At 39.1% G+C, this 13,509-nt stretch overlaps 1 protein-coding gene and 1 pseudogene across 1 annotated transcript; both read right to left on the minus strand.

Moving 5' to 3' along the window:
- Positions 1 to 3,914: 3,914 nt before the first annotated feature.
- LOC140934719 (uncharacterized) lies at positions 3,915 to 10,070 on the minus strand. The gene is made up of 6 exons (XM_073384296.1): positions 9,931 to 10,070; positions 8,955 to 9,205; positions 5,938 to 6,129; positions 5,289 to 5,316; positions 5,048 to 5,137; positions 3,915 to 4,578 (listed from the first exon to the last, which is right to left on the minus strand). Exons 2-6 carry the CDS (start codon positions 9,192 to 9,194, stop codon positions 4,139 to 4,141), a joined length of 990 nt encoding a protein of 329 aa, XP_073240397.1. The 5' UTR covers positions 9,195 to 9,205; positions 9,931 to 10,070; the 3' UTR covers positions 3,915 to 4,138.
- Positions 10,071 to 11,823: 1,753 nt separating this feature from the next.
- On the minus strand, positions 11,824 to 12,408 carry LOC140934721 (Golgi-associated plant pathogenesis-related protein 1 pseudogene; annotated as a pseudogene).
- Positions 12,409 to 13,509: the final 1,101 nt, after the last annotated feature.

Consider the following 13,509-nt stretch of genomic DNA (forward strand, 5'->3'; position numbering starts at 1 on the left):
GCCGTTGTTGTTTACATGCAAGATAGAGGTTTCAATAGTTTTGCATCCAACATGATAAAACTATCAGTTAATGAAAAAAAAATGGAATAGTTTTCTAGCCAGGACCAGCGCTCTTTTTCTTTTTCTTTCGCGGTTTGAATATTTGATTTCGGGCCCGAAAAGTTACCTTGTCCGAGAAGGCAAAAGCTGTATTGCAAAACTAAAACTGTTGTGGGATACCAGTGAGCGTTATGGATCATAGCAGAGCCATTCGCCCATGGCAAACGGTCCTGTCACAACGTAGCTGGCCTAGCTTTTGTGCGAAGAAAGTCCCTCACTCGTTTTCAGTTTTGCTCCTTTTCAGTTCAATCTAAGCATAACAAACACACAGTAAATCCGTCGACGGAAACGTAACGGAAACAAAAACCAACGGCAATCTACAATCAGAAACATGACGGAAACGTAAACTGGCGTTTCCGTTCAGGAAACACAACGGAAACGTGAAAGATGCAACGATGATTTGTATCTCGCGTTTCCACCTCACGGAAACGTGTCGGAAACAAAGAGGTCTATATTTCCGCCACGTTAAACTAACAAACTGATTAAACTAAGCTGAGAGGACAGCAAACGTATGGCAGCAAACGTACTACAATTTTTTGTTCAATGAAAATTAATTTCACCTTAGCTTTTATTTTTTCCCTTCAAACCAGTACCGTAATGCTGATTCACTTATGTGGATCAGTGAACGCACGTACTCCTTCTCCGTTTTCTCAGTTTACGCCGGTGTTTAAACATTTGCTTTAGAAGCGTGATCCGGTGCCTATAGTTGCGATCTTATTACATCTGGTCGATCGACCGACTCACTTTAACGAAATAAGAGGGCGATAAGATACGAAACACTTTTTGACCTTTTTGAGTATCGATCTCTTTATGCATGAAACTGAGCCTCGAGAAAAAATAAAGAGAAAATAAAACGTGACCCCACGAAGTTATATTTACATTAACTATGCAAGATAAAAAGCTCAATTTGTTGATACAGTTACCTCGTTTTCTGGCTGAGGACCGAAGATCAGAATTCAAAACTCAGGCAAGGCAATTGCGAATTCTGTTGCGACTGTGTTGTGAATTAAATTTAAAATTAAAATCATACTCATCGCCTCAGGCACGCGTTAATAAATGACATAAATAATATAATAACATTTGTTTTTACTTTTCGATCTAGATCGTTCAACATTCATTATCCAGGCGTTGGTTTTGTGAAGAAGAAATGGGAGGAGCTGCCACAACTCAAGTTAGGTTATATTTTTAAAATCTCGATCAGAGTATAACCCAACAATTACATCATTTGAATTGTCAAAGAAGTTATTTTATCGCTGAAAATTCTCTTGAGCTAATTATTATACCCTGCAGGGTGATATGTAAAAAAGATAAATAATTATAAATTATGGAGTTCTTTGTTCTAGAAAACAGAACATATGGACGAGAAATTATTCATTTGAATAATGAAACTGAGTAATATTATATGACTGACAGCTATAGATTGCCCCTATAGTTTATTTTCACATTTAGTCATAGTTAATTGAGTGGAATGGTTATGAAACCCGTCAGACTCCTTTGTTATATGTTTTTGTGGACCTGAAAGTGCACAACATTCAAAAGAATTCCTATCATTTTGATTGTATTGACCAATAAAAACGTCGCATTAATTTATTCCGTAACAATTTGCCAACAGAAAACAAAGGATTGCGCACTTTCAGGGTGCTTCCAACATAAACTGCAGCACTGTTGTTTTCATCATTGATTTTTGCCGCTTTTCATAACCAGTCTCCTCTAATAACTATGATTTAGTAGAGGAAGTTGTCTGCGGAGAGTAGGCGTTCACCGCGGAAGAACACAACGAGATCTGTATACTGCCTTCATCCGGAAACTGTTCTTGCAGCGACAGTGGTTCTGCATTCTAAATATTTTAAATTAAACTTTTGTCGATCATATGAAATTAAGTCGTGCGTGTTGGTTTATATTCATAAGAGTTTCAAGTAAGTATATATGTATTGTTGTTAATTTTTTATCTCAGGTAATTCTTATTTTTCTTTTGTTTCAACTTCACTTTTTTAGCATACATAACCATACCCAAAAACAAAAGAAAAACAAAAATTACCTGAGACAAATAATTAACTACAACATATATATATATATAAGAAAAGCACATAGTAACGATTTGATGATTTTATATAATCATCTAACTTTGTAATACCTCTCGAAATTTCTAATAAACAGTGTCCCAGTTACAAGTTGTCGCATTTTGCAACAACTTTCCATTGCACTTTTTAATAAACTAGCTGCTGTTGCAATTTGTAGCAATTCTATCGTAGTTTATAATAAACTTTTTGAAGGCGATTCAACTAACTCTTGTCAAAAACGTGGATGATGCTATCCATACCCATATATCTCCGCTATTTTAACCAGTCTGAAGTTTATGCCATAAAAATTGGTTGTGCGACTTACGAAATTCTGTTACACTGAAGCCTCGTTATAGTACAAGTGGCTTGCGCATGCGTGCAGTCCCACTATGCTCTAATAAAGTAATGCATGACTGTCGTAATGCTTCCTAATTTAGTTGATAAGTCACGTAGTTTGAAATCCGGCAAAGTTCCCTTCGTCTGACCCACTTTTTTAGGTGATTTCAGTGATATATTTAATGTATTTTATTGGACATAACTTCTTGCCTCATACGACGTCTACTGTGTTAAAAAGTTTTGCTTTATGACATTTTCACCAGATTTGAACTTGTCCTTCCTTAGTAGTATTGTGTACGTGGGCATGTCTACTAGGGAATTCTTCAACTTTTTTCTTCATTTTAACACCTGTTCAACAAAAATAGCTCAAAACGTAGGCTAAAGGCTGAAGCTAGGGAAGGTTTAAGTTCTGAAATTTATAGTTTCTTCGATCCGTTACATAGGATTCAATCCTCCTGAATATCGACTTCGCGGTTCGTATATCGCCTTTGATTAAGTCATATGAGACAAATTTATGACGGAAGACATGTTGATCAATAATTCAGTTTTATTACAAAGTAGGATATGGAAAGTGAGACTCCGTTTCTCGCAAATTGCGATAGGTATTACAAAGCGGTACGATGGACATTACAGGTGCGACAAGTAATACAAATGAGAAATACGATGATTATTAGAAATTTCGACAGTTTAACGTCTTCCCCGGCATCTGACATTTCGAACACTGTGCGGCAGTATTAGCTAGTAGCTAAAGTAGGTTTCTAACTGATTCTTCATTTTTACTTCAGAAGGGTGTTCGGGCTTGTTTTCCACCCTAATGTACGAATCTCGATCTCTAGCCACTGTACGTGGAGTTAAGTCCATATTAAACGTATAGGCTCATCCGAATGGCAGGAGTGGAATTAAAACTCTTTGGCTACAATTGCTTACCAGGTTCTCAATACACTGGAAGAGATTTTCACCTCCTGACGCATTCCTAGCGAATCCTGAACATTCATTCTAAGTACCAGCTTTGTTTTGCCAACGCATGCAGATTAATGACCCCGAATTAAGTCCTCCACACCCAACAGTTGGTCGCGTGTCTAGAGACTTCTTTCTTGAGAATGAATGTTCTAGGATTAACCGATGTGTTAACGCCTACGAATGCGAATACCCAAAATGTAAAAAAATCCAAAATCACTTATCTATACGGAAAACAAACAGCAAACAAACAAACGAAAATCAGACAAAAAGATTTAGCGTGTGCCTAATAGCTTTATTTCGACATGGTCTAAATCAACATCGATAAATATACTTTCTCTAAGACCAGTTTCAAACACCGAGGTGACTGTAAGTTATTAATTACTTAAACTAACTTCTTTTAGCTTTTAAAACGTAATGCTTTTTTCTTACCGATGAGTATGTCTAGTATCATTACCAAAGTCAATACAAGCCCAATGCACTTAAATAAGAAAACTACTTTTTCATAATGTATATTTTAATACGTTTTAGTGGATCATCACTGCACATTATTGTATTTTAACTCCTGCTGATAAGTCTATAGCAGCTATTTATAAATCGGGCATGGTTTATCAACCGACTGGTCGCTACACACGTTTACTGTTAATGGCTAAAACACCTCCATGTTCACGTTTAATTTGTTTCAGCTAGCCAAGAGGAGTAACATTTTCTTGAAACTTTTTTAGCACATTTCCCGGAGGATTGTATCTAGCTACCATGTACGTCAGTCTCCCATCTGGACTCATACTCGTTCCCACCCCAACTTCACGGGTATCTCTCCACACAATCTGGCTAAAATGACCTGTTTCAAGGCTAAACCCTGGTAAGTCATAATTATAGTTCTTAATCTCTGAATACCATACTCTTACAGCATCAGCAGCATCGTAGTGGCTAGACATGCGACAGATGTTTTCACCCTTATATTTTCTTTCTTCTTTACTTGCGTGACACAGTTCACCACTCTTCGACAACTTCTCAGCCCAAACTTTCGCCTCTCTTGATAGTAAAGAGGACCATTTTAAAAGAGGCACGTTGTGAAGGGAACGTAATTCGTTGTGCACTTGTAACACCTTCTCAATGAAAGCATCTGAAATACAGTAATATGCTTGTGTAAAAATTATACCTCGAGTTCCTAAATAAAACTGTATTTGAAGACAAGATCATACCAATGAGCAATTAAGCGCTCGAGGAGAAAAATGCAAGTTTGAGAAATTCCCAGGGGAACAAGCGAGATGAAGAAGTGAGAAAGTAACAATACGACGCGCAAACCCTCGTTAATTACTCGGTTTTGCAGTCAAGTTGAGCCGTGCTAGTTGGGGTTAGAAACTGGTTGGGTGACCAGTTGGGAATATCCTGTCGTCAAAAACTAATATATACTTCAAACGAGCTTAAACTTCAAAGTTCCTAACTGTCTCCTTCCAGTAAAATCAGTGACTAAGGACTCCAGTGCATTTAAAAGTTAGTCTGCTACTTAAAACGGCTGTGTAGCAGACTACTTAAAAGTTGGATCGATTTATAACGCATATTATTAGAATAATCATGATTATCATACTTACCATCTAGAGAAGAAATAGGAATAGATTTTATATCCTTTGATTGGTCTTCCTTCACGCTGGACAAGGTTTCCTTAGGAATATTTGCTTTTTCTTAATCAAAGGGAGAAAAAAAGTCGGGGAAATAACGTAAATTTTATCATTACCACCACGGTCAATATCATTCAAAATTCTCTTTAAATTCCACTTTTCATTTCAATAGGATGTTATTTAAACCTGATCATTTAAATCAAAGCTAACTAACCTTGTGGTTTCTCTTCGTCGGAGAAGATCTGGTTTGGTTTAACAAAAAAAGGAGGAAAATAAAAGAAAGTAAAGATACTTGTACAGCAATAAATTACACAGCTGTAAGTCAGCTGACAGAACAGGAGGGTAGCCACAAGTTCACACAAGACATGGGCCGGTTATTTAAATGGAGTTTAGGCAGACAGTGTTTAACAAAACCGCGTTCTAAACTATTTTAAGTTTGCCCGGTGCTTTTATCTAAGAATCATCCACCGTGAACAGTTTTATGAATAATGCGTAGACTAGAATAGCATTTATCTTCTTGAAATAGCCCACCACGGAAGAGATCGGGAGGTCCAAAGATTTCTTAAACCAAGCCAATTCGTTTAAACAACCGACTGTATGTCTTTGACAACAGCACTCGCGCATTCTCTGATTGTCTCGTCTTGACCGAGTTGACCCGGCTGGGTGAGCCAAAGTGTTTATGTGAAGAAATTATCCGGGTCACTCACTAGCAGAGCCATCCTTTTGTTTCTCTTGTAAAAAGGATATTCAGTGGCTCGCCCAAGGTAGCTACAATAGCTCGGTTACTAGGCGAGTGACTGTTCAACCCTGGTCAAGTTTTCTCCATATAAACGGGACCTAATTCATGTCGACTAACCCCCCACCTTTGGAAGGACGTTTCCATCAAAGGAGCTCAAGTTATTTCCCGCTGGACGGTATCTGGCCACAACAAACACGCTTCCATCGGCACTTTTGGCTCTTGCCATCCCCAGCTCCTCAGAGTCCTTCCACACCACCTGAGTAAAGTGACCAGTTCCTGACTGATAGCCTCCTGTCTTGAAATCATACCGTTGTATCTATCGTACGAAAGCAGGAACGTATTATGGTATCCGCCAAACAGCTAGAGGATATCAGTATGAGAACACATGTGCAGAAAAACCAGAAATGGCAGTGGCACCCAACGTCAATTTTCGGAAAATATTTGTTCGGAAGATGATTTGAGAACATTTTTATAAAATGTCTTGCTTGTCTGCCTCTCCTAGGATTTTCGAACATGGTATAATTGCCCATTTTTAACGGATTTTTACCCTAAAAAGGTCACCTAGAATTTTCGGGAGCCTTTTATCTGGCTGAAATTTTCGAAAAGGTAAGTTTTGATCCCTATAATTTTCGGATCCCTAGACTTCCAGCTAGGAAATCCGAACAGATGAAAAATTTTTAGGCGACAAAAATATGCCTACGTGTACCGTTTAAATACTAAAATACGTTTAGCAATGCTACTTTGAGTGGTTTTGAACTATATTCTCGTTGGGTGCCCCTGAAATTAGTGGTACTATAATGGCGAGCCTATTTCCCTTTCGTAAACAGTCGTTGCCACGGTCGATGCCACCTATGCTTACCAAGCCTTTAGTCATGATAGATGCAATATATTCCCTGGATTAAGTTACAATAAGGCAAATAATACGTTTTTGAGTAGTTTTAGAAAGAACGACGTTGAAGCCCAAGTTGAATTTACGTCAAAAGTTATGGAAAGTTTTAGGGTCACCTGTTATTTGTGAATCACTTAATACAAACAGTTTGCTAGTTTATGTACTTAAATTTTTCAGAATTTTGGAGGATCGTTGTGGTAAAGGAGAGAGATTAGGATACGAACGCTCCGCCAGGTTCGAGGTCCAGGTTCGACCCTGGGTTGCGATTTTCGTTCGTTTTAAAAGGTACACTCTCAATAACCAGTCAAAAATTTTCTAAGCGTCTTAAGAATGGCAGCGACCGTTTACCAAAGGGACAACTGCGATGGAAAATAATTATGATGGTGGCAATGACGACGATTTTGATGTTGACAAAAAGTATTTCGGATTATTCCAATTTAATGCAAATGACTGTATTTTATTTTAGCAGTGTGTGGGAACGCTTTCCTGCCGTGTAAATTTATTTATTTTAGCATTTGTTTGGTCACGTTTCAGAGAAGTTTTATATCATATATTTCGTTTAGACGTCTTCTTGGTTTTCGAAGTTGTTACTCGCATCATATTAGGGACCTTAAGCAAAGACGTTTTTGAGCGGCGCACGTCAACCGGAAGTGAGGCCTTCTCCCTTTTTATATGCCTTGACGCTAACAAATTTGTATTGCTGAGTTTCTTTTCTCTTTTAAAGACGATTTACCCGAGAGTTTCAACCAAACCGCTCCCCAATGATGCAAAAAGTCCACTTCCGGTTGACGTCCGTCGCTCAAAAACGCTGTTGATTAGGGACCGGTCATTATTTATCGCCTGGGGGGGGTCGGAGGATTTTGGGCTAAACACGATGAAATTTAGCCGATCCCCCCTTTAAATGTTATTTTATTGAAGTGATCCCCCCTCATAACTATATATAACTTTCGTGATCCCCCCCCCATGTCTTTGTACCCATATTCACCTTTCGACTTGTATATTTAGTGTTTTAAACGTTCATATACAGGTAGTACTTCTAACTATGATGTACTTACAGCATAATAAAGCCGTTATCGCGCAGTCTTTTTTAAAAAGTGTCTCTTGATCCGTGTCTTTTTCTAGTCTGGATCCAGACATCTGAATTCAGTTGACATACAAGCAATCTTGCTTAAAACTGCAAAGTGCTTGAAACTGCAATCAGTGCTTGAAACTGCAAAGTTACTTTTTTTAGAGTGCCAAATAGCAGTCCGCCAAGTCCCTATCAGCAGATCGTTTGCATCTAGACCCTTTGCTATGGCTACTAGAAAAGGGTATTTTTAGCACGACCCTAGCAAAAAATCTAGAGCAAGTAGCGGCCATTTTAAGGGCACAAAGTCCAGGGTCAACCTGCCGAAGGGGACTAAATGTTGCTGTTGAATCGGATGACGAGGCTCAAGAGGCAAATGAAGTTGTTGAATGGGATGATGAGGCTCAAGATGAGGCAGATGAAGCAGTTGAATCGAATTTAGTATAGAGCTGACACAGGACGCCCATTCCTGGAGAGGCGATAAATGGTTTATGTTTAAACAAACACGCTTTTTACAATGTTTCAGTTATCAGAAGTTTATATAGTTCACAATTTAGAATTCACCTGTCATGTTTAAAGATGAAGATTAGCTAAGTCATGAGCACGTTATAAAAGGAAAAATATAAAAGCGTTAAAACAAAGCTTTCTCGATATAAATTGAAATGCACACATTCGCCAGTGTGTCAGACTTCCGTTTTTTAAATAAAGTTGTGTTAATAGAACAAATTGAGATTGCAAATGCAATCATCTCTCAGCAGAATGGGCACATTTATGTTGTATGCTTTCAAACTGGCATTGTTCAAGCAGATTTGAGTGGTCCCCCCTCTGAATCCTTCCAAAATTTTCAGTGATCCCCCCTTTTGGGCTCTCAGTTACGACTGATCCACCCCTCTGTTCTCCTAAAAATCAAGTGATCCCCCCCAAAATCCTCCGACCCCCCCCAGGTGATAAATAATGACCGGTCCCTTATTAAAGTCGGCAACAGCAGCAAAGCAGTGATGGAACCAGACCTTCAGATGAGGGGGTTAAGGTGGGGGGGGACGGTCATCCAGACCCTGAGATAAGGGGGGCAGGCGGTCTCCAAAAAATTTTTTTCAGCCCTCCGGTCCTCAGTTTGGTCTAAAAATAAGGGGGAGACCCTCCCCTGGAGCCGCCAATGCCAAAGCATCGATTGACTTCACTGTACCTCTGAATACCAAGATTTTGTGGCCTCTTCTGCTGCCGTATCAAAACCCTGAGATGACATAAACACATTCTCGCCAACACCTTTCAGCTGCTCGTGTTTGAGTTTTCCCTCCTCGGCTAGTTTATTTGCCCACACTTGAGCACTCCTTGCAAGATCATTTGACCAACTTAGCGCCGCCACGTTGTGCGCCGAACGTCGTTTGTTGTGAGCCTCAAGAGCAGTCTTTGAAAATACATCCATTTCTCTTTCTCCTAATGTAAGGTTTTATACAACGAACAAAACCACAATATATTTGTAAACAAATCGTTACTTAGAGCTCTTTGAACAAGCAGGAGGCAAGAAAAAGCTAGGCCTTTGTCTCGTTATCAGTTAAAAAAGCAAGTTCGATTTACAACTTGCTAAGCTAAAATTTTATTTTAATCAGTTGCATAGCTATTCTCGATCTCTCGAAAACGTTCCGAGGCGGGGTGTATATTTGCAGACTTTTTGAGCACTACCAACATATACGCATTGCAGACCTACGTTTTAATGTGCAAAGGTGACGAGCTCTCTTGTCGACTGACAGCGTGATCGAGGAAAAATTAAACCCAGTGGTACACGTACACGTACCACACTAGAGCACCAGACCAACAGCTTTAAAGTATTATGTAACCTGAATTTGGCTTTGTTCCTGGAATATTTGAATATGGAGTACAGTATTTGCAAGACTTCGAAGGTATGTTTTGTTAGAAATTAATATGTGTGTCCCAAAAACAGATATATTAATAAATATATTCCTTCTCTTCCTATCTAAAGACTTATCATTAAGTCATTCCCAATAGCAAAGTCTTAAGTCACTCTGCAATTTTCACTAAAGAACCAAAGCTAAATTGTTTGGCGATCGAATGGCCTGAAAAGTAGTGTGTTATATATGTGTCTGTCGCTCGCAGCTCAAGAGTTCACTTGGAGCTCGACTGTTATGATTTAAATTACTTACCTTCTCGTCTTCTAAATACCTTGTCGCAGTTACAGTTTTGACTTTATAGTTAGATGAAAGCAATGCGCGAGAGGCAGAATCGTGCGAATATGCAATAAATGAAGATTAAGGCTTAAGCTGAAACAAAAGAATGTGCAAGCCAGTCGCCTGGTGATTGTGTTAATAATTTTGTTTAACGCGTTCGATTTCTTTTATTTGCATATCAGTTGTAATGATAATTTATTCTTTTATGCGAATGCGCGTGGTCGTTCCATATCGCATAACACACGTCTGATGCACATCCCATGGGGCCATAACACCTTTATTTTACAGTAAGGATGTTTTTATCCAGTTATGTTTTCTGGGAAACAGATTTAGCTGCGCGGAAGCCTTTTAGGCAGACAGTGTTAGTATATTGTTGACATCTTTTCGCGAAACAGTTAGGTCACATTTTTAACGATTATTTGCTCGTGATGAGTTAATAATTTTTGTGTAACCCAATCGTCAAGTAACGTGGATGTTACCAAACAGGAAAGTGAAATATGGGAACAAAACGTAATAACTTCAGGGACACCCAACGACTGTTTTCCCTGTAAAATATCTGTTCGGAGACGCAAATATTGCCTAGAATTTCCTATCTTTATAAATATATTCCCTACAATTTCCTGAAGTTTAATATTCACATTTTACTTCTTAAGTTAGGTTATTTTTCGTAGGAAAAAAGGGAACCTAAAGTTTTCGGATTCAAAAATAAGATGGCGAGAGGAATCAGAAAATGTCTCACTTTCGTAATACGTCAAACTTCATCCAAAATTTTTGAAAAAATAATACTCAAGCCCTTGTAATTTCGAAAAGACTCAAGTTCCCCTAGGATGACCGAACAGATACAAATCAGTTTATAGCTCTGCTTAGAAAGTATTTCTAGATATCTAAAAGTACTCTGGATAGCCTAAAAAGTATTTTCAATGTATTTAGGAGGAAACCATTGTTGGGTGCCCCTTTAACTTGTTGCTCTACCAGTAACCTCATTTCCAATTCTCAGTTGTGTTCCATTTTTTCATTTTCCCGTTCCCCGTACGTACGTACTAGTTACCCGCTCCCGGCCTCTTCCCCGGTTTAGTAACGATCCGCTAACGCAGTTTACGGGAGAGTGAAAGATGTAACGGCTGTGTAACCGCACGAGTTTTGTCAGAGCCTTCCGCGAGCAACCAACTGCAAGCGGTGCAAGTAGCCTGCGAGCGACGTGGCAACGATTTTGCTTGGTTCAGCTTGTATTTCTGTGGTGATTGCGGGCTAAACTTTCCATCAACATTGCTTTACTTTAGTCCAAACATCAACAGCGGCTAGTAATCGCGATTTTCAATTCGCCAATTTTCTTCCTTCATGTTATTTGTCATGCACAAAGATGAATGGAAAGTTCCAAATATTTGCAAAAACTTGTTGTCCTGGACCGTCACAGAGTTTACTTACACATTTCTTATATACTCAACTCAACCAGTTTCACTTCTACTGCTAGCACTTCGCGACAATACCACTTTTATTTGTTTCAAGTATCTCTTGCTGGCTACATTCTTATGACAAAAATAGTATCATTTAATTTTTTATAGACAATAGAGCGCCAACACAGTTGCGCAAATAAAGAAAAGAACAAAAGAATGAAGGAAACGTGCATTTTTCGGACGGGTGGCGTTAGGAAATAAATGAGTCAACTTATCACTCCTTCTTCAGCGAATCCTTCTTGGGACGATTCAACTCATTACTGTAAAAATAAAATCAAATAGGGTCATGTTGTCTTTAAGACGTTAATTGAATTTGCTTTGTTTCTAAGACGATTAAAGAAGTATTGGTTGTACAGACACCGAGCGCACGTATAGTTCAAGTGGTTCAGTAAGAATCATACGACGTTTCTGTATTTCAACCTTTTTCGAAGTGGTTTATTAAACCACTTGAAACAATGACACTAGTAACAGTTGAATGATAAATTCGAAAGATGCTAGTATTATAACAGAGTAGTTTTAAACCACAAGCAGGAAAAGCCAAAAATGTCATGTCCACCTCAGTACGCACCTTTGATGGGAAAACATTTTCTTGAAAGGCTCGCAGGTTATTTCCTGCTGGTCGATAACGACCCACCACGAACATCTTCCCATCAGCACTCTTGGCCTTGCCTATTCCCAGTTCCTCACTACCTTTCCAGACAACTTGAGTAAAGTGGCCTGTTTTTGGCTGGTAACCAAGCTTATTGAAGTCATAATCCTTTACTTCGCTATACCAACTGTTCACGGCATCACTTCCGTCAATTTCTCGTCCAAAAACCATGAACACATTTTCGCCGTCGCTCGTGTTGTCGTGGCGAAGGCGACCAACTCGTGCTATTTGTTTGGCCCAGACTTCGGCGTCACGAGCAAGGGCGCTGGACCACTTGAGAGCGGGCGCTTGGTGGGCAGCACGGAACTTGTTGTGGGTTTCAAGAGCTTTTTTTCCAAAGGTATCCTCCATGTATCCTTTCACTAATATATAACTGAATATAGACTGGTTTTACTAAATAAGCAGAAATCTCTCCGTTATACCTCCCTTGATAGGATCCTCCCTTGTCTGTTAGAGCTAGCTTGTCTTCAGATATCAGTGCCAGTAATACAATATGACCGGTATGTGAATGTCTTAGTAAATACTGCATGACCTAACCCGCCGCCATCTTTGTTTTTGTGTGCCAATTCAGCTAGCAAATGATTATGCTATATACTAGAAATACGTCGGTATATCGCAGCTTCACAAAGCAGCCGTACCGCTAACGTATTCTTTCCTTGGTTAACACTATCTTTTAACAAGAAAGAATATCTCTAGTCTCCTGCACTATCAAACCTCAACTAGCCCCGTGTACGTATTGCGGACTTACTCACAATTCGCTCTGTCTCCACCGACCCAGACTCGGTCGAAGAAAAAATTAAACCTGATGCTCAAAAGGTGAAAAGCACTGGGGACGCGGGAGATTGACCTGACATAAGGCCATTTCAAATTCACGCTTTTCTTAAATTAGTATCTAAAAAGCTTGGGTTGCATGAACAATCGTTTTGTAAACGAAATTGATCAACGAATGCTAGATAAAGTTTAAAATGCATGATAATTTAGACAAGAAACCAAGAAAAAATGCTAATTTTGCAAAAAAGGCTATAAAACCACGGTTGCCATGGTAACGTCAATGTTGACGAACGCCTAAGCTAAATTTGACGGTCATAACTTGAAAGGTTTTGAATGTTCAACTTTAAAGTTTTTAAGGGCCAAAAAGACACCCTCCTCCCCGCTTACTAAAGAGCCAGAGGGTATTTGTTTGCCGCCAAACGAGTAGCCTCAAAAGTAAACTGCTGTTTGGTACCGCCTAGAATTTAATCGCGAGGAACAGTCACTTATAATAGTTACCTTCCAGTCTTCTTAGTTATAATCTTTTGTGTAACTCAGTAGGATAAAAGAAAATTAATACAACTACTCAGATCTATTGAAGAGGTAGAGTCGTTCGAGTATCCGTAGTAACCAATAATAAAAAAAGAACGTCCGTTACAATCATGTCAGCATGCGCCAGGGAATACGGGGCGTCCTGAACGC

This window comes from Porites lutea, chromosome 4, assembly GCF_958299795.1.
Source record: "Porites lutea chromosome 4, jaPorLute2.1, whole genome shotgun sequence".
NCBI classification, from domain to species: Eukaryota; Metazoa; Cnidaria; class Anthozoa; order Scleractinia; family Poritidae; genus Porites; species Porites lutea.

Excerpts from the sequence above, each read along its gene's own strand:
- LOC140934719 (XM_073384296.1), bottom strand. The coding sequence starts at position 9,194 with ATGGATGTATTTTCAAAGACTGCTCTTGAGGCTCACAACAAACGACGT. Across the intron at positions 5,138-5,288 it reads CGACGAAGAGAAACCACAAG|AAAAAGCAAATATTCCTAAG; the intron begins GTTAGTTAGCTT and ends CCTTTGATTAAG. Across the intron at positions 4,579-5,047 it reads TCCTATTTCTTCTCTAGATG|ATGCTTTCATTGAGAAGGTG; the intron begins GTAAGTATGATA and ends ACTGTATTTCAG.